This window comes from Amphibalanus amphitrite, unplaced genomic scaffold, assembly GCF_019059575.1.
Source record: "Amphibalanus amphitrite isolate SeventyFive unplaced genomic scaffold, NRLGWU_Aamphi_draft 001380F_arrow, whole genome shotgun sequence".
Classification (NCBI taxonomy): Eukaryota; Metazoa; Arthropoda; class Thecostraca; order Balanomorpha; family Balanidae; genus Amphibalanus; species Amphibalanus amphitrite.
This window is the reverse complement of record NW_024882873.1, coordinates 30,725-51,603: the sequence shown is the minus strand read 5'-3', so window position 1 is coordinate 51,603 and position 20,879 is coordinate 30,725. Positions and strand designations below refer to the sequence as shown.

The 20,879-nt window shown below is 52.4% G+C and overlaps 3 protein-coding genes across 6 annotated transcripts in view; 2 read left to right on the top strand and 1 right to left on the bottom strand.

Annotated features, from left to right (window-relative positions):
* The window catches only part of LOC122372637 (26S proteasome regulatory subunit 8), a 34,533-nt gene extending 30,150 nt beyond the window's left edge, over positions 1 to 4,383 (bottom strand). Inside the window, exons 1-2 of one of the 2 annotated variants that reach the window (XM_043350101.1) lie at positions 4,065 to 4,383; positions 198 to 336 (exon numbers count right to left, since the gene is read on the bottom strand). In XM_043350101.1, the coding sequence (XP_043206036.1) occupies positions 198 to 336; positions 4,065 to 4,085 (160 nt within the window). In that variant the 5' untranslated portion in view covers positions 4,086 to 4,383. Of the gene's footprint in view, positions 1 to 197; positions 337 to 4,060 lie in introns of both variants that reach the window. The other variant, XM_043350102.1, reaches the window with a different exon arrangement.
* A 1,512-nt stretch (positions 4,384 to 5,895) lies between these two features.
* On the top strand, positions 5,896 to 12,576 carry LOC122372638 (COP9 signalosome complex subunit 7a-like). Of its 3 annotated transcripts, none has more exons than XM_043350104.1 (6): positions 5,896 to 6,036; positions 8,825 to 9,000; positions 9,301 to 9,468; positions 9,789 to 9,876; positions 10,294 to 10,514; positions 11,633 to 12,576. In XM_043350104.1, exons 2-6 carry the CDS (start codon positions 8,842 to 8,844, stop codon positions 11,780 to 11,782), a joined length of 786 nt encoding a protein of 261 aa, XP_043206039.1. In that variant the 5' UTR covers positions 5,896 to 6,036; positions 8,825 to 8,841; the 3' UTR covers positions 11,783 to 12,576. The 3 variants fall into 3 exon arrangements, with proteins under 3 accessions (XP_043206039.1, XP_043206041.1, XP_043206040.1); XM_043350106.1 differs by having other exon boundaries at positions 5,910 to 6,066; XM_043350105.1 differs by having other exon boundaries at positions 5,910 to 6,273.
* Positions 12,577 to 17,046: 4,470 nt separating this feature from the next.
* LOC122372640 lies at positions 17,047 to 17,967 on the top strand. The gene has a single exon (XM_043350107.1). It carries the CDS (start codon positions 17,047 to 17,049, stop codon positions 17,965 to 17,967), a length of 921 nt encoding a protein of 306 aa, XP_043206042.1.
* The last annotated feature ends 2,912 nt before the right edge of the window (positions 17,968 to 20,879 follow it).

The following is a 20,879-nucleotide window of genomic DNA, read 5'->3' as shown; positions in this document are numbered from 1 at the left end:
GACCCCACCAGGGCGCGGGTTAACTTGGAACGTCACTCGAGCCAGTACAATCCTCTCCACCATCCAGGTGCAAGCTGTGAGCTAGAGCCAGGGAACTACTGGCATGACTGGATCTCGCTAACTGACCTTTGGTATTGAGCTCACTCCTCTGTTAGCCAAACACACCCAGATGCTCACAAGTGTTCCCACCGACTGACCTTTGGCATTGAGCTCGTTCCTCTGCGCCTGCAGACGGCGCAGGTCCTGGCTCTTCTCGGCCACCACCAGTAGCAGCTCCTCGATCTTGGCAATGTAGTACGGCTTCAGGCCGTCACCCTTGCCACTGTCCACGTCCATCTGACAGAAGAAAAAAACGGGGGATTATTAGCAAACCCACAAAAAGGGAATGTGACATGTGTCTCTGTCAAAGACGCGTGCCAAAATTTTTGTCGCAATCCCACCACTATGCCACACATATTCAGCAAACGGAATATCCTATATTTTTCCAGTTTGGTATCTGCCCAGCTGTGCCTAGAATGAGCTGTTGCCTGTTGGCAAGGGTGGACAATTGTGCGGAGTTGGGGTAGCACGAGTCTTCCCTATTCCACGCGGCTGCGCCGGCTTGGCTTTGGAGCCGCACCAGACGGCAGAGGTCAAGGTCACTGCTAGGGCAGCGGCGGATTTGCTGCGCCTGTACAACCCCAACTCAGCATATTTCTCCACTCCTGACTGTTGGTTTAGCTTGGTAGATTTCTGCGTGTGTTTTTTGCGAGTTTGCATGATTTGCATAATATCGTTTAAAAAAGTTACTACTAATATAACTTCTGTAATACTTTTGCCAAACTGTCAGGGAACTCAGATTTGTTTTTCAATAGAAAAACACAATTCTAAAGAATAGCGTTTTAACTATTGACAACAACCCTTCAGTTATTTATTTAAAACTTAATAGAACTTTTATATTAATTTAAATTGATTGGGTGCTGTTGATTGGGTGCATATATAGGAGCCCATCCAGCCCACTGGAATCAACCAGCCAGCTGAGCCATCTGTTGGATCTCGTCGCCGCCTCACGACCTACACACCTGCTGATTACCGGCGACTTCAACGCTCCCGACATCGACTGGGCGGCTGAGGTTTCAAGGGCACCAACTGGGCATTGGTCGCACGAGCTTCTAGAACTCTTTAGGGACCACTACCTCACTCAACACGTGCTGTCCCCAACGAGATACCGCCCCGGACAGACGCCGCACGTCCTGGACCTCGTGCTGACCAACGAGGAAGGCATGGTCCTCGACCTCCGCAGCCATCCGCCACTCGGCAGTAGCGACCACGTCGTCCTGACGTTCACCCTGCGGTGTTACGCTGAAGTCGAGCAAGTGACAACACTGAAACCGGCACTCCACCGCGGCGACTATGGGGCGATGGTCCAAATGGCGCGAGAGGCGACCTGGCCTGTCTCTGATGGCTGCACCGTTGACCAACACTACCGAGCGTTTCAAGAAGTCCTGGACGGCATCTGCGAGCGCGGCATCCCTAGGCAGCACCCAGGTGGCAGGAAGCGAAACCTGTACATGACGCGCGAGGCCCTGACGCTGCAGAACCGTAAGAAGAGAATGTGGAAGAGATACCTACTAACCCAAGATACCCTGGACTACTGCCGATTCTCTCGAACCAGGAACCAGTTGAAGGGACTGGTTAGACGTCTCCGCAGGAATTTTGAGCGGCAACTGGTGGAGAACCTGCCGGAAAACCCGAAGGCATTTTGGCGTTATGTGCACTCCCGCCTGACCACCAGAACAAGAGTGGACGACCTCGTCACTGAGAATGGGGATATGGCGTGCACGGACGCAGCTAAAGCTAGGGCTCTGGCGGAAGCTTACAGCAGTGTGTACTGCTGGGATGAAGACCCGGCTGACGTTCCAGCAATGAATCCCCAGTATGGAGGCCCAACGTTGGAGGAGCTGCGGGTGACGCCGGGGCAAGTGGAGGGTAAACTCCGCGACCTACGCCCGGCAGCATCACCAGGCCCTGACGCAGTCCATCCTAGGGTGTTGCGCGAGCTGGCTGCCCCCCTGTGTGGTCCCTTGACAGACCTCTTCAACCACTCCTTGGCAGACGGAAGAGTCCCAAGAGATTGGAAGCTAGGTCAAGTTGTCCCCATTTATAAAAAGGGACCTCGTAGCGATCCTTCCAATTACCGTCCCGTCAGCCTGACGTCCGTGACGGCGAAAGTGTTGGAGTCGCTCGTGCGTGACGCCCTGTTCGAGCACATGACAGTGACAGGCCAGCTAACTGAATGCCAGCACGGGTTCCGCCCGGGGCGCTCCTGCGCAACGCAGCTTCTCAGCACACTCGAGGAGTGGACTTGGCTGATGGAGGAGGGCGAGCCGGTTGACGTCGCCTACTTGGACTTCCGACGCGCCTTCGATTCGGTGCCTCACCTGCGTCTTCTCCAGAAGCTCCACGACATGGGCGTTAGGGGACGCCTCCTCGAGTGGCTTCGCTCTTTCCTGACAGAGAGAAAGCAAAGGGTCACTGTCAACGGCAGCTTCTCGGACTGGGTCGCAGTCGGCAGCGGTATCCCGCAGGGCACAGTTTTGGGACCAGTGCTCTTCATCGCTTTTGTCAACGACCTACCTGGCTGCGTAGAGAGCGCATGCAAGCTCTTCGCTGATGACACGAAGGTGTACGTCGGAGCGGGCACCGAGATCGGCCGCAGAAGGCTCCAGCAGGATTTGGACGCCCTGGCGGCCTGGTCTCGGAAGTGGAAGCTGCCGTTCAACCCATCCAAGTGCACAGTGCTTCACCTGGGCAGCCAAAACGTGCGGGCGAAGTACACGATCGAAGGTGCTGCATTGAAGACTGTTGACACGGAAAGAGACTTGGGGGTCCAGATGGACAGACTGCTTAAATTCAGGGAGCAGGCGGCGACCGCCATTGGCAAGGCCAACAGAACCCTCGGCCTGATCAAGCACAGCTTCGTCCACATCGATTCCAAGACACTTCCTCTGCTGTATAAGACAATGGTTCGCCCGCACCTAGAGTACTGCAATCAAGTATGGGGCCCGTTCAACACGACCGACGTGAGGCTGGTGGAGCGGGTTCAGCGACGGGCTACGCGCCTTGTCCCTGGACTTCGGCATCTGCCTTACGAAGAACGACTGAAGAGTCTTAAACTTCCCTCCCTCCAGTACCGCCGTCGACGCGGAGATATGATCACGATGTTCAACATCATGCACGGACGCTCCGGCCTGGACAAGGACGACTTCTTCTCGCCCGCCCCAAGTACACGCACCCGCGGCCACCGACTGAAGGTCGCCAAGAAGCCAGCGGTCAGCCGCGTCCGGCGCAACCACTTCGCCACCCGGGTTGTGTCGGACTGGAACGCTCTACCAGAGGAAATCGTCTGCTCGCCATCGACCAATGTTTTCAAGAACCGGCTGGACAAGCACTGGACGAACTATGCCTTCGTCGTTCCACAATAGTGAAGACTGTTGACGCTACCCGAGCTCTTTACGACGGATCCACCGGGCAATCCTAGTGCCTTCAATGATCCCCAAATATCAGGTATCAGGTATTAAAATTTATATGAAAAACATATAACAAAAATGTTGTCGTTTTTTTCTAGAACAACATTACGCAATTCATGCAAACTCAATAATAAAGTGATTTGAATAAAATGATTCAATCAGTCCAGTATGCCTATGTTATACCTGACGTGGGCACCAAATAGACACCTAGTCTACAACAGCCCATCCGATTAAACCTTAACCTCAACCTACTCGCAAAAAACGCATGCAGAAAACGCATAGTGTATCCAGGCCTTCAGGTAAGTGTAAGTACGGTACTTAGACTTAGGGTGGTAGGTACTTAAAGTACCTACCACCCAGAGACTAGAATAGCTTTAAATTGTGCAATGCAGTAATGCACGTCAATGCACTCCCAGCTGGAAAATAAAATTCAACTCAATAAGGCAGCTAATGTATATGATAAGCATCTGAAATAAGAGCAACAATGACAATAGCAAAAAAAAACATGTTATTACAGCCAGGAATGCCGTATGTAATGCCGGTTTCCGTACCAACCTTCTCCGGGCGTGGAGCCATTGCCACCGCAAATTCAGTGACAAATAAAAGTAGAGGGTCAATCAATATCAAATGTCACTCACTCGAAAATTACGGAAAGAAAGATAAGGACCCAAACTTCATAAATATCTCTTCAGAACTTCAAATACTCAAAGAACCAAAAACTCAAGGCCCTCAAAAACTCGTCGGCCTTTGGAGTTTTCAGTAGCCGACACAATTCTAAAAATCATCGTCTAGTGTTCACAGTGAGAGAAGTTTGTCATCAATCAAGCTTATCGCCAGGCAACTTGCAAGTAAATAAGTAGTTGCCTGGCAATTTGCGTTTCTGACTGTGGACGCTTTTTGATAATGCTGCTGTCGAACACTACTTCAGCCTTATATCGCGCCTTAAATGCCGCCTTGCGTGAAGAGTTGCTTTGTATTCTTTATGTGCTGTCAATAGCAGCTTGATACCAAAAATGATTTTATGTGTAATAATACGGCATTTTCCAAGGCTTGTCTCAATGTCGGTTATTATTTTTTTCATTTTTCTTTACATTTTTGAAACTTGTTTTGTTTTTTAAATTGTCCGACTTTTTAATTTTTATCACCGATTGGCTCACCTTCGTTTTGATGTGCGAAAAAGAATACGATTTGCGTACGGTTCAGGTTGCTCTGTGTAGTAGTGCATAGCGATTAGCGCGATGTATTTGCTGTATTTTGCTGTATGCGGCTCATTGAACGGTCGTCAAGTTAGATGTAAGTGAATCCTAATCTATAATCTAAGATTCGGAATCAGGTGAGCCCCTACGATTTGGACCAAACTTGGTCAGTGGATAGTACGTAACGTCCTGATTACGATGCACCCAAAATCTAAGCTCGGCCCGCCATATTTACGAAGTGACGGATGTTTGAATTTCAAGGTCATTCGGGAGAGCCCCTGCGATTTCCGTCAAAATTTGTGTACGGACACTCTAGATGCTCCTCATTACGAATATCACAAAATTTAAGCTCGGCCCGCCATATTTACGAAGTTACGGAGGTTTGAATTTCAAGGTCATTTGGGTGAGCCCCTGCGATTTCCGTCAAAATTGGTATACGGACATATTACATCCTCCTCATTACAAATATCATAAAAGCTAAGCTCGGCCCGCCATATTTTTCAAGTTACGTAGTCACAAAGTTACGGAACTTCAAGGTCATTCGGAGAGCCCCTCCGATTTTCGTCAAAATTTGTATGCGGACACATTACATGCTCCTCATTACGAATATCGTAAAAGCTAAGCTCGGCCCGCACTATTTTAAAAGTTAGAGATTTTTGAATTTCAGTGAGTTTCAAACGTCAGTAACTTTTGAAATAGTGCGGGCCGAGCTTAGCTTTTACGATATTCGTAATGAGGAGCATGTAATGTGTCCGCATACAAATTTTGACGAAAATCGGAGGGGCTCTCCGAATGACCTTGAAGTTCCGTAACTTTGTGACTACGTAACTTGAAAAATATGGCGGGCCGAGCTTAGCTTTTATGATATTTGTAATGAGGAGGATGTAATATGTCCGTATACCAATTTTGACGGAAATCGCAGGGGCTCACCCAAATGACCTTGAAATTCAAACCTCCGTAACTTCGTAAATATAGCGGGCCGAGCTTAAATTTTGTGATATTCGTAATGAGGAGCATCTAGAGTGTCCGTACACAAATTTTGACGGAAATCGCAGGGGCTCTCCCGAATGACCTTGAAATTCAAACATCCGTCACTTCGTAAATATGGCGGGCCGAGCTTAGATTTTGGGTGCATCGTAATCAGGACGTTACGTACTATCCACTGACCAAGTTTGGTCCAAATCGTAGGGGCTCACCTGATTCCGAATCTTAGATTATAGATTAGGATTCACTTACATCTAACTTGACGACCGTGCTCATTGAATAGTTTGCTCGAGATTTGATTATTTTTGCCATTTATTCTGATTTCACAATATTCTAGTAAAGCAAGGGTAAGGAGACCGTGAGCGCCGAGACACAAGTTAAGGGCAAGGCAACAGTTGCTGTTTATTTTCAATATTTTGTTGTAGTGTTGTATGAATGTATGGTTTTTAGTTTTGGTCTTAATTTGTTGGATATTTATCAAATAATTAATTCTCATGATATGGTCCATGTCAATGTAGACACAGACTGAGTTTGCTCAAGCCCCCAGCGGTGACGCCTGCGCTACCGTTACCCAAGCCCGACAGGTGACTACGAAGTGTGGCGATCATGAATCCATTTGAAGAGCTGCACCAGCTAGGGTGACGAATCTGGGGCCTTGGTATCAACTGGATTATTTGCCAGCTAGCGCTGTATGATGACGCTAGCAGAGGTTGTTATATATCAATGCAATATATCAATGTAAAAGACTGAATATCTATATTAATTTCTCTGTTGGTGCCACTTAACGTGTTTATGTCCATCTGCTACCTTGCATATATGTAAATATTAGTAGATAGTCGCAGGTCCCCAGCCGGCCAGTCAGCTTACACAATCCAGATATTACTAAGGCCCCAAAGCTGCACCAACTCTCATAAAAACAAACTGGCCTTAATTGTTACTACAGAATTTAGATGTCTGCACTTTTCATGTAGGTAATAACTGCAAAGAAAGGTCAGTTTTCCTATTGTGTCTCCCAAGTCCCAATCATTTTCTTGGACAACAATGCATCGGCATAGCAGTGAGCAGTTTAGCCATTACCATGCCTACCATTTTAGGGCCCACACTGCTCCATGAAATTTTGGTTACACACCGGCCACTGTAGTAAATACACACCTCACTGTGCACTGGTGGAGTGCCTCTGCACAGCTGGATCTTGTCTAGATCACATTATTATGCAGTCTGGTCTGGTTTTTAAGACTTAGGCTCAGAGTTTGCCAACTAGATTATGATGTAGCTACCTGCCTATGGCTATTGGCTCTGCAGCATGCCCTGGAGACGACACCCAACTCCTCGACCACTCACTTCCAACAACCCCAGACCTCTCTCAGCTCAGATGTCGTGTCGAGCAGTCAATCTTCGATCTCCAGCTGTGGTTCCAGGCCAACAGTCTAAAAATGAACCAAAACAAAACCTTTATCACTCTCATCGGAACCCAGCAAACTCTAAAAAAGACCGAGTCATTCTACGTCTCACTCTCCGGTAACGACATTCGGCCAAGTCAGACCGTCAAAATTTTGGGTGTGCTGCTCGACCGACACCTGACGTGGGATCCCCACATAACCATGGTTGTGCGTCGCTGCAACTCCATCCTCGCATCCCTCCACAAAATCCGGCACCACCTCACACCTGACGTCCTTAAACTCCTAGTCCAAGCCCACGTGTTCCCACACATTCAGTATTGCCTGTCCGTCTGGGGAGGAGCCGCCAAGTGTCAAATGCAGCGCGTCCAAAAGACGATGAACTTCGCCGCCAGACTTGTGACCGGGACGCAACGGTCCGAGCATATATCGCCGGCGTTGGAGTCGCTTGGTTGGGAGAGGGTGAATGTGATGCTGCGCCGCCATGATCATGTTCACGTCCAGAGAGCCCTGTATAATGACCAATGTCCCCCAGCGATGTCGGCCATGTTCACCCGCCGGGCCGAAGTGTCGTCACGTGACACTCGCGCGGTAGCAGCCGGGAAGTTGCAGCTCCCGAAGTGGCGGCTCGCAAGAACTCAGCGGGAGTTTGCATATAGAGCGGCAGCATCGTGGAATGCGAAGGACACCGCCACAGGCACCTGATTTTAGAATGTCAACCTGCTGATGTCAACTTCCTACATGCGGATGATGCGTTCGCGAGTGTTTTAATGTAATCGTCGATGTGTTTTAACGTAGCTTTTGCCATTGTATCAGTATCATATATTTTTAACTGGGTCTCATTTAGCTCTTATGTCACCATGTCACATTCCTGACCGGATTCTTAATACCCACCCCGTGGAAGAATTCTAATAAATGACTTTGACTTTGACTTTGGAGGAAACAGTTGGCACAGATGGCCAAATCCTACCTCACTTGTTTTACTGCAAAAGCACATCAACTTTTTTGGGTCACTCAGACTTTATGGTCCTAAAAAGCACACTAGTCAAGGGTCATACTCATAGCGTAGCTTGATAGAGCATTGAATACCTTAGTGGAATTCTTCATTGTTTATGTAGATAGAAGTTCAATTTTTTTAATGATTCAGCCAGTTTGACAGAAGGACAGTACTTATCAGGAGTTGAAGTAATATATGAAAAAAAAATTAGGAAGTCTTTGTATGACCTAAGCTAATGTCATCACCTAAAAATTTCCTGACCTCCTCTTTCATCATTTTGTGTAAATTTACTGCATGAAGTTCCTTCCCCTGGACTTCCAGAAAGCCCAATGTTCAGCAGGTATATGTTAGACCCAGATCGTATTGCATTGACTTTTGTCTCTATGGTTCTTTTCTTTAGCCTGAAGTGTCCTGAAGCTCAGTTGGTATAGCATTGGACTCCCAGTGGTGAGAGCCCAAAAATTGCAGCCGCAGCCAGCTGAAGTTAGCTCGGTGGGACGGGCTGTCTCTGGTTTTAATGGGCACGCTTACGATAAATTATAATGTATGATAAATCTAACTTCTTGTAGGTATGTGCTAAATTCTGACTTCATGAAATAATTCGTTCGGGCCGCCGATCGCTTCGGCCATTTTATCCCGCGCGGATTCCAAAAAGTTGCCCACCCCTGCCGAAGGGTACTAGTATCAGTACTTCTCATCCCTGTGTGATCGCTAATGACCCCTGTCTTTTCCTCCTCACAGCTCTTCCAGTGACAGCCATGGCAGAGGTCACATCACCCTCTCAGCCTCTGGAGCAGTTTGTGCTGCTGGCCAAGTCGGCTCGCGGGGCGGCCGCCGCCGAGCTGGTCCGACAGGCTCTGGACGCGCCGGGGGTCTACGTGTTCGCCGAGCTTCTGGATATGCCACACATCAAAGATGTTAGTATTACAGCATACACATGACACACTTGGATGCATGGATCATGATGATTCTTTTATGTGTGCTGTTGCTTCTAGCAGATGACTTTCCTGATGAGATGACATACTCTGGATGAATTATGATTTTTGACAAATTAATTTTACCGTACATAAGTGATTTTCTAACTTACATAGTTTAATTATTCATATAAGTCACAATAAGCCAATCAAGCATGCAATTAGCATCTATTGTACAAGGTACGTCATGTGCCATTCTACCATTTCCAATTTATAATAGCTCCACTCACACCCTGCCCCCAGCTGGAGTCCCACGCCGAGTACGGCTCCCTGTACCAGTTGCTGCAGCTGTTCGCCTGCGGCGTCTATCAGGACTACCTGCGCCGGCGCCAGGAGCTGCCGCAGCTCAGCGACATGCAGCGACTGAAGCTGCGACACCTCACCATTGTCACCATGTCCACGCAGACCAAGGTAGTTGGATCTAACGATAGATCGCGCAATTAACGTTTGCCTATTTTGTTGGATAGACACGATGTTTTTTCACTTTAAAGTGATTTACTGTATTTACTGTGTATTAAATGATAAGTTATTCCTCGTTGCTTTCTGCACTCAGCCTTTGACGTTTCTATCTGGTTTTATATGCTGTTGATTGCTGTGCGTAGTAAATTTGTCTGCATAGTTTTCATTCCGTCATTCCGAAATGTTGCGTTTTATGTTCATCAATATATTATGTGACATGTGTATTGTGTAGCGATGCCTACCGTTAACTGATGTATGGTGTCCGATTTCAGCGCATCCCTTACGCTGATCTAATGAAGGAGCTGGACCTGGACAACACAAGGGAACTGGAAGATGTCATCATAACCGCCATATACTCAGGTGAGTCGCGCTCGGAGGGCGGGCTGGATGAGGCGCCTCTGATGTAACTGTGGTGCAACACTGCGCATAGTGAATCCGCTGTCCTCGTGCATTGATGCTACACTCGAGCGCTAATCGCAGAACATCAAGATTTTGTTGTGCTATTCGTGTGCTTCTCTGCAAGAAGTCGTTCAAATGCGCCACCCGAAGTAAGTCCTTTTATATTAGGACTATGTTGTATCCTGATACCGTTTGCATGAATGTGATATTCTATCCGATTTATTCCCCTGACCTGCCAGTGCCACCTTCTCTTTGTCAGTCCTTTGAGTTACCCTCAGGTCTGTCTCCTGTCCTAACCAGCATACCTTGTGACGTCCCCTTCTTATTGACCTGCCCTCCTCTGACCCACCACTGACCCTCTCTCCCTCTCCCCCACAGACGTGATCCGCGGCAAGCTGGACCAGCTGGGCGGCCAGCTGCAGGTCGAGTACGCCGCCGGACGAGACGTGCGGCCAGAGGCCGTACCGCGGGTCATAGCCACCCTGCAGGCCTGGTGTCAGACCTGCGACACGGTGATGCAGTGTATAGACAGACAGGTGCAGACGGCCAACGGCGAGCGGGAGGCGCGCGCCCGACACCGCGCCGCCATTGAGGCCAAGGTGAGGAGAACTGGGGTTTGCGTGCGTGTGGTAGGCTTGGAGCTAGATAAATACGTGGAGCGTTGGTGGCTGTGACAGGCCGTTTCAGAAATCAGAGTAGGGGGTTCACATCTCCCGCGTTGGTGAAAATTTCTTGTAAAGGATAGATCCTGGTCTATCAGCATTCAGCGGTGTCTAACTAATTCATGGGCGTTGACTGTTCCTCCTCATTTTAGCGGTGCCTTGTGATAGGTAATGCCCATTACTTGAAATCGAGGCTCGAGCTGCCTGCCAGTCACATTTGACACACGAGTCTTTGTTGCGCCACGCTGTCCCCGCAGTTATGACGTAGCTCAGTCCTTGTCATCGCCGCAGAAGGGGAGGGAGGGGCCTTATGAAGCCATCTATCATAGTCGGGAGGCCGGACATGGCACGCGGGATCAGCTGGATGACCTTCTCCTCCCCCTCCAGTGTCCTGCGAACGTGACCCTTGTGTGACGATCTGGAAACCCGCAGTTCCGTGGAGGGAACGCTGGAGTTCCTTGTTGGCTCGTCTAGCTAGGACGATGACAGCTAACACCGAGCATAAATTATGGTGTCACATTCGCAGATCAGGATGCTCCACATTTTTGCAGTAATCAGATGTGTCTTATTTTAGGAACGCGCTCCCTAACTAATTTGCATTCAACCTCTTCAGTTGCATCACGTGTACCCTGATCAGATTCTTTGTTCGGGAGTCATTGGGCCTCCCAGTGCGCCATCCCATGGAGGACGTTATGAATTATGATTCGGCAATTACGAGTATGCGAAGTGGACCAGTCCTGAATGTTCTGACGAAAGAATATTCACATCAATTAAGCGATTCCTAGCAGCTTCAAGGGTGGAATAGCATACATGCTTCTGAAGCATGCATTAGCTCTCATATTGCATCAGTGGTCCTCACTCGGTCCGCTTTCTAGCCTATCGATGACATTTGGTAGTGTTGGACCCAGAAGAGCGATGGCCTGTCTGTCCCCGCAGCCCATTATGATATGTCTCTCACCAAACCACACAGATTGTGTTACAGGACGGGACCGTCATGTACATACAACGCCACTGTGAGTTCGCTCCTCTGACGACTGACTCTCCGTGCGTTTCAGGTACAGACAATTCGCGAGAGCCTCAGTGCCAAAGATCAGGACGATCCAATGTCCTCCGACTCAAAGGAGACCGTGTCTACCTCCGACCGAAGCAAGAAGGCGAAGACGCGAGCGGCCAAGGCCGGCACCAGTAAATTGTGGAAGTCGTGAGGCGTTCCCGGCTGATCTTCGGAGTCAGATCATAGTGCCGGAATGTGATACAGACTGGGGGACTGGGCGTCTGGGAAAGACAGTTGGGCTGGACGGTAGAGCGCAGCCTGCTGATCGCTGTCCAGACGAAAATATGCGTCTGTTGAGGTACGAGGACAGACCTGGCTGTTTCCGAGTACCACACCACGGCAGGTACGTGTACACTCACGGTGTTCGTACAGTAACCGGCGGTACGCTGATGGACGGTGTACAGTGCTTCTCTATGTAGTGAGAAGCTCGGACCGGCAGAACTACCCTCAGTGCACCGTGCCGTGTATGTGTGTGGTGGGGTCGTGAGGAACCCCTTCTGCTGAGCCGAGTGTTAGAAGTGACCTGGCTGTCTCGTACGCTAAATGGTGTGTGCGGACTAAGGTGGGGTGTGTGGTATTTTCGCTGTCAACTCGGAAAGCTGTGTTTGACGATGGTACGGATGATGGTGGGGGAACTGCAGTCTGCCCCACACGATTGAATTGCCCCGGCCCTCGGTGCCTCTGCTAAGATCTGTAATTTGGAAATATGTAGCTCTGAACTTGCAAGATTTATGGTCAACTGCTTGAATATCCCTTCGAATTTGAAACTTCATTTTCAATGTGCACACTGCTGCAGATGTAGGTGGACTGCTTGTCGGCTCATTGAGTCGATTCGTGTTGTAAGGCTGCGCTAAGAGGTACCACCGTGTCGAACAGGGCGGTTTGTCGTCGGTGTGCGGGGCAGAGTTGTGGTTGTAATGAACAGAATAAACGTATGGTAAACAATTTTCTCGGTATATTAGGGCCTACACCAGGCGCTGCTGCTGCTAAAACCTACAGCGAACCTCTGGGAAGATGGCCGGATAGCGGCCTCTACGGTGGTCACCAGCCCTGCCATCTATCGGTCAGCACTCAAATCAGGGTTAACCCAGTCGCTTAGCTGTCTGAATCGCCCATCGATGTCGAAGGATGACTAAGTACCTCATTATTGACGTTCAAGGTTGGCAGAGCTGCTCATCAGTTTTATGAGAACTAAACAGGGGGATTCTATCTTCCGCTAGATGATGTCATGTTTCTGTTTCTAAACGTTATTGCTTTCAGCACGCGATCGCATGGCAGCCCTCTTGACATCCTGATTGGGTAATTCGCAATGCTCAGAAACCAGAGTAAAATGAGTCAGAAGGCGCCTGAGGTGACAGAAATGACTGTACGCGGAAATAGAAGCATCCTCCTTCGACATGTGCGACATCTCAAGCATTCTGAGATGTGTTGTAATAGATATGCTATCATTTATCGAGTGTTCTTAGCAGTACATATCGTGGAACGGTGTCGCGCAAAATGATGAAGTGGGTGCAAGCCTCAGTGTGTGTCTTGTATGTTTTGTGTCTGTAGAAATGCTGTGATAATGCCTAGTGTCATACGTACGGGATAAACCTTCTGTCCTTACTTCCTCACTCTCGGGAGCAGGTAGAATCGTCTCAGTCCTGAAGGAAGGGATAGGTTTATCGTGCTCGGGGGTCCTTTCCATGCGGCAATGTGCTGTAAATGCCCTCACCCTGCCACCTGCTTTTGACTTGAGTGATGAGTGATGACATGTCCTTGTCCTACCTCCAACTGATCTAGATCTCCCATCTAACCGATTTGGACCTGGTCTGGACCGGGAAATGAGCCTCTCGTCCTTTATACGAATTATGCTGACCTATTGATTTGCTCTTGCTCAGGCCTGGACCTTGTGTGTGGACTGTTTTGCATTTGAAAGTCGGAAGTTTTATTTGACTGCCTTTACATACATATGCATATGCATTGCATATTTCATAGTGACTTCTCTCTGATGCCTCTTTATGCGCATTGTTCAAATATGTGTATGCTTGTTTGCATGTGTACCTATGCTATTTACTATGCCGTCTGATGTTATGTGTCGCCAGCCAGCTTTGGATTACATCGGTAATTGTAGCCCTTTTTATTCCCGATCTTGGGTCGCCTGGCTGCTGCCTTGCGAGCCATGCAATTAGGTCACATTTTCATGACGAAACCTGCGGTTTGGAATGCACCTCTGCAAGGTCATTTGGGTGCACGACTTGTTCCAGGTACATTTTGGTGTCTGTGAATAGTGCGCTACTTTTTATTATTTTCTCTTCTACTCTTCTGAATTTACATCACATTTCAGCACCAATTATCTTCCTAAACCTTGTCATGCATCTGCTCAAAAATGTATTTTAGGTCGCACATGATTGAAGGTGGTATGTTGGATGATAAGGAAACACATAACCAGAAGGGGTATCGTGCAGTAATAAGGAAACACATAACCGGAAGGGGTATCGTGAAGTAGGCCTCAGTTTGCCTAACAACAGGGGGCTGAGGAGCGTGTGTTGCAGGGTTGTGCTCGACTCAAAAAAATTTGCCGACTCGACTCAGCATTCAACTTCAGAAAGCCCTGACTCAACTCTGACTCAAACAAGGAGCTGATTTTTTCCCCTTGACTCGACTCATGACTCAAGCGGCTCAATGAAAATATGAGTTGACTCAAACTTGACTCAAATTTTTTGTTGAGTCAAGTGTGTTGACTCAAAATTGACTCATATAAAAAAGCTGTTGAGCGGGAGGGGGGGTGAAAAAAATTCGGCAGCAAGGCCAGGCCTAAGCTGTTAAACGAGGGGAGAATGAAAAGCCTATATATTTATGTTTCTAGAAAGGTGAGTCAGCTGACTCATGTTCCTAAATGTTTTTGACTCAACTCAATGTCAAAAGTTATTTTACTGACTCAACTCTGACTCAACTCAACACCTTAATATTTTTGTCCGACTCAACTCTGACTCAACTCAACAGCTCAACATTTTATCCGACTCGACTCAACCCTGACTCATTTGAGTCAGAGTTGAGTCAAATTTCTGACTCGACTCATGAGTCAAGCACAACCCTGGTGTGTTGTGTTGTTTTCCGTTCTACGATAGCAAGACAAAAATGCATCGATTGAATGATGTCGAATATAAATGCATTCCAATGAATGTGTTGCCTTGGGTCTCTTATACAGCATGTCTTTGTCTATCGTGTCTTTTACCCAAGCATTTGGCTGACTGTGTCTGTCACCGTGGTCGCTGACCTGCACGGGTCACACAGGAAGTGCCGTTGAGGAGGGCAGGCTGCCAGAGCCTCCGACACTGCCACTGGCACCGCCACAGCAGCAGACGGTCGCTGGCACGCCTCACCCCCTCCCTGTCCCCCGTGAGTCACGCACGGAGAATGGGTGTCAGCAGGAAGGGGTGGCCAATGGAATGTTATTGTTGGTCGCCGGTCGGATGTCCGATGTCGCTTTGGTCGCTCACAGGCGCGAGCTGGCTGATTGCTGGCTAGGTGACATTTGATTCCTTGTAACTTCTTGGATGAATCAGGTCGAGAGAGAGAGAGGGGGGAGAGAGAGAGAGAGAGAGAGAGAGAGAGAGAGAGAGAGAGAGAGAGAGAGAGAGAGAGAGAGAGAGAGAGAGAGAGAGAGAGAGAGAGAGAGAGAGAGAGAGAGAAAGAGAGATAGTTTGAGCGTTTAATCAGTGATGTAGTGCGTGTATCAAAAGTCAAAACAGTCCACCTTCAGGCGTGTGTTGTGCGGCACAGTCTATATTCAGGCGTATGCAATGCGGTACAGTCTACCTTCAGACGCGTGTAGTGCGGTACAGCCTACCTTCAGGCATACCTATATACCTCAGGTGCGATGCAGTCTATACATTCAGGCATAGGCGTGGGAACTGGGGGCCGGGGGGCATGGCCCCCTCCACTTTTCAGTCATTATTTTAAGCAAGATATTTATTTTCAATTTCAATACGACACTAAGAGCAGAAAATGGTTCAGCAAAGTAAGATGAGCACAGAGCTGCAAAGAATTTCTTCATAGAGGTGTCGGGCCTCCCACAAAGTGTCATTGAAGTTTCACTGCCCCCCCCCCCTCCCACACACACACACACACACACACACACACTTTTCGTGAGGTTCCTACGCCCATGCATTCAGGCGTGTGTTATGCGGCAGCGGCACAGTCCGTAGGTATTTAGGCGCATGTAGTGCGGTACAGTCTACCTTCAGGCGTGTGTAATACGGTCGGTGACTTGGTGGAATTTCTGCCTTCATTTGGCATTTGCATGTATGTACTTTATTATAGTCTACTGCTAGGCGTGGTACAGCATATCCGACTTCACAAAAATGAGTTTATGTTTGAAGATCCCAAGGTTCCAGACTGCTGTTGCCAATACTCACGTTGCATAGCAGCCACCTGGGGTGAAACGGTGCAGGACGATTGGACACATGTTGCACTTACTCCATACGAAACTCGTTATTAGGAAAGGATAAGCTTGTAGTGCACCGCCGCACGTTCTCCGACGCGGCGCGGCACTACCGCCGCTGGCGACTGGCGAGCGCTCCGACGCGGGGCGGCGCCACCGTCGACCTCAACGTGGCGCTGCTGTCGCAGCTGACGCGAGGCGCAGGTTCAGCGATATCCGCCAGATGGCTCTGCTCCACTTGTTCATCTTCTATGTCCGATTTATTAATGTTTTAGAAATGTATGTTCTTGTGTATGTATCATAATGTTCATCGTCGTGTGGGCATTCACGCACTCTTCTAGAAAGTATCTCTCGCTCTGATATACGTTTTCTCACTGCTTTGTACTGTCCTTAACTTTGCCAAAACGAACTATGGTTTCATCGTTGTGTTCACTACATAGCTTGCTCATGCTGATTCAAATACATCGCTATCCTTGGCCGATCTAAGTGTTTGGGGGAGACGGCTCCACATCAGGGAACTTCCCAGCCCGTCGTTGTGTGGAATCCCAAGTTGCGAATCCCAAACACTGGAACGGCTTCATCCGGCTTAGAGCACGACTCGCCACGGCACCAGCCACAAATGGTGACCCCGACGTGATCGGTAGCTCAAGAAGTCATCGTCTCCGCCTCGGCAAGAAGAGGTCATCTTTGACCTGGCCTCCCCATCGCCTCGGCAAGAATGGGTAATCTTCACCCGGCTTCCGCTGCCGCGAACAGTGAATAGTGCGCTGGTGACGTGGCCTAGCCTCAGCGCAACGAGCGCCAACGCAGTGCAGCGCAGCGAGCGCCAACGCAGTGCAGCGCAGCGAGCGCCAACGCAGTGCAGCGCAGCGAGCGCCAACGTAGTGCAGCGCAGCGAGCGCCAGCACAGTGAGCGCGGCGAGCGCCTAGTGATTACCGACAGTCTTTCAGTGTGCCTCTAGTGTTAGTGTTTGCTGTATATAGTGACTATGCCGTCACCCATCGAGCCGGAGAGTGCCGCCCAGGACGCGCCGACGCGGCCATTCGCGTCGTTCCGGCTGCCGGCCTACGCACCTGAAGAAGCCGAGCTCTGGCTGGTGCAGGTCGAGTGTGCCTTCGCCGTCGCCGGCATCACGGATGACCACGACAAGTTCCGGCTGCTGGTGGCCAACCTGCCTGTGCATGTCGCTTCACAAGTTCGAGACGTGATAACAGCCGAGACCGGCTCGTTCTCGGAACTAAAAGGGGCCCTGAGCACGCGCCTGGCCCAGTCGCGCGCCTCACGCCTCGAGGCACTCCTCCGCGACCACCAGCTGGGCGACAGGAGGCCCACGCAGCTGTTGCGCAGCATGCAGCACATGCTGGGCAGCGCGGGCCACGACCTCGGCCTTCTCAGGACGCTGTTCCTGCAGCGCCTGCCGCCGACGACCCGCGCCGCCCTCGCGCTGCTGCCGGAGGACACTGGTATTGACGACCTGGCCAGCGCGGCCGACCGATTCCAGGAGGCCTCTGGCGGTGCCGCCGTGACTGCTGTTTGCACGCCGACGGCCGGCGTCGCTGCCGCCTGTGGCCCGCCGGCCGGCCCTGGGGTCACGCTCGCCCCGCCGGCCAGCGCGGTGGCCGCCACCGGACCGCCCGCCGCCTGCGGGTGCGGTAACTCCGGCATGGCCGCTGCCGTCACCGCCCTCACCGCTGCGGTAGCACGCATCGAGGCCGTGTTCCAGCGGGGCGGTGCCGACGCTCCTCGGCGTGGCCGCTCCCGCTCCCGTCCGCGCCGACCCGCACCTGCCTCGTCTGGCAGTTCTCAACCGGCATCGGTGACACCTGATGAAGGGTACTGCTGGTACCACCAGAAGTACGGCGCGGAGGCCCACCGCTGCAGACCGCCGTGCTCCTGGTCGGGAAACTAGCCCGCCTGTCCGCGCTAGCGCCAGCGGAGACGGGCCGGCCGACACTGGCGCCCCTCTTCTACGTCACCGACCTTGCCCGGAACTGGCGGTTCCTCGTCGACACCGGCGCACAGGTGAGTGTCGTCCCACCACGAGTCGTGGCCGACGGCACCACTGTGCAGCCGCCCGACGCGCCTCGACTGGAAGCAGCCAACGGCACAGAGATCAAGCTCCATGGCGTTATTTCGACTTCGGTGCGTTTCGGAACAGTGGACTACCCATGGACATTCATGGTCGCCGACGTATCGATGCCGATCTTGGGAGCGGACTTCCTCGCCCATCATTGTCTGCTGGTGGACATGCGCCGTCAGCTCCTCCAGGCTGAACACGGCACGACGTGCGCCGTGGGCACCCGAGCCGACATCGGCTCCGTCGGTGTGCGCATGTGCGCGGCGCCCACTCTCGCAGACTTGTTTAGAGAGTTCCCTCGAGTGACGGCCACATCTGCGCAACTCCTGCCCGTGCGCCATAACGTCACTCACCACATCGTGACACGTGGACCTCCTCGTGTGGGGCACCCTCGGCGTTTGCCGCCCGACCGCCTCCGCATCGCCCGTCAGGAGTTCGACAAGCTGATCAGCCTCGGGGTCGCCCGCCCATCCAAGAGCAGCTGGGCGTCGCCCCTCCACATGGAGCCTAAGAAGGAGCCCGGACAGTGGCGCCCGTGCGGCGACTACCGCGGCCTGAACGCCGCCACCGTCCCGGACCGGTATCCCATACCGTTCCTGCAGGACTTCTCCGCGAACCTGCACGGCTGTACCATCTTCTCGAAGATCGACCTCGTCCGCGCGTACCATCAGATCCCGGTCGAACCCGCTGACATCCCGAAGACGGCCATCGTCACACCGTTCGGGCTATTCGAGATGCAGCGGATGAGCTTCGGTCTTCGCAACGCCAGTCAGACATTCCAGCGCTTTATAGACGAGGTGATGCGCGGGCTGACGTGCTGCTACGTGTACATCGACGACATCCTCATCGCCAGCACGTCCGTCGAGCAGCACCGCCGTCACCTCCGTCAGGTACTGGAACGTCTCGACCAGTTCGGCGTCACGATCAACCCAACGAAGTGCGTGCTGGGCGTCAACCGTATCAGCTTCCTCGGTCACGATGTGTCCCCGGACGGCATCGCCCCGCTGCCGGAGAAGGTCGCCGCAGTCCAGGAGTTTCCGCAGCCGACCACGCAACGCCAGCTGCGTAGGTTCATCGGCCTAGTGACCTACTATCACCGGTTCCTGCCTGGTGCTGCCGGCCTCCTCCGACCGCTTCACCACCTGCTGGACCAGAAACGCAAACGCGCGGCGCCGGTGGAGTGGACGCCAACCGCTGAGGACGCCTTCCAACGCGTGAAGGCTGCCCTGGCTCAGGCCACGCAGCTCGCGCACCCCACTCCCGGCGCAGCGCTGAGTCTGCAGGTCGATGCCTCTGACACCGGCGTCGGCGCTGTCCTGCAGCAACACTCGCACGGGACCTGGACGCCGCTGGCTTTCTTCTCGAAGTCACTCCAACCAGCAGAGACACGCTACAGCACCTTCGGCCGCGAACTGCTCGGGGCGTATCTGGCGGTCAAGCACTTCCGGCACACTCTGGAAGGCCGCCAGTTCGCCATCTTCACCGACCACAAGGCCCTCGTGTCGGCAGTCTCGTCCGGGTCAGCCAGCTACTCGCCGAGGGAGATCCGGCACCTGGACTTCATCTCCCAGTTCACCACCGACATCAGGCACGTGCCTGGGAAAGAAAACGCAGCTGCGGACGCTCTGAGTCGAACAGTGGCGATGCTCTCAGCACCGTGCCCGCCAGTCGACGACTTCGACGAGCTCGCAGCCTGCCAGCAAGAGGACGAAGAGCTGGCGCGCTTCCGCTCGACAGAGCACGGGCTCAAACTCAGAGACGCCCGGCTCCCCAGCGGCCGCACGCTGGTCATCGACGAGTCCCAGGGTGTACCGCGGCCGTGGATCCCGGCACCACTCCGGCGCGCCTACTTCCGGCACGTGCACGATCTGGCCCACCCGGGAGTGCGCGCCACCGTCGACCTGGTCACGCGGCGGTTCGTGTGGCCGTCGGTGAAGAAGGACGCCGCACTCTGGGCGCGCACCTGCGTCCCGTGCCAGCGCACCAAAGTCCACCGGCACACGACAGCGCCGCCCGCCTCGTTCCCGCCACCTGCCGACAGGTTTCGACAAGTGCACGCCGACCTGGTCGGCCCGCTGCCGCCGTCTGAGGGCTACTCGTATCTTCTGACGGTGGTGGACCGGTACAGCCGCTGGCCGGAGGCGATCCCGCTGCGTGGCATCTCGGCGCGAGAGGTCGCCCGGGCGTTGATCGCCGGCTGGATCTCTCGGTTCGGCGTCCCGGACGAGATCATCACCGACCGGGGCAGCCAATTCGAGTCGGCGCTCTGGGCTGAGCTGTCCACTCTCCTGGGCTGCGCGCGGCGCCGGACCACCGCGTACCACCCCCAGGCCAACGGGATGGTGGAGCGCCTGCACCGGCAGCTTAAGGCCGCGCTGCGCGCCGCCGCGCCCGCCCGCTGGACGGAGGCTCTTCCTTTGGCGCTGCTCGGAATCCGCTCGGCGCTCAAGCAGGACCTGGGCTGCAGCACTGCCGAGCTGGTGTACGGAGCGCCTCTACGCCTGCCTGGTGAACTCATCACCCCGTCCGCCACCGCGCCTCCTACGCCGGAATCATTCGCCGCCGAGCTTCAGCGCACCATGGCGGCACTGCGCCCGACGGCACCACGACCAGCACCAAGCGCGCCGTCGTACGTGCCGCGCGCGCTGGACCACGCCTCGCACGTGTTCGTGCGCCACGACGCAGTGAAGCCGCCGCTTGCCCCGCGTTACGACGGACCATACAAGGTGCTCAACAGATCGGCG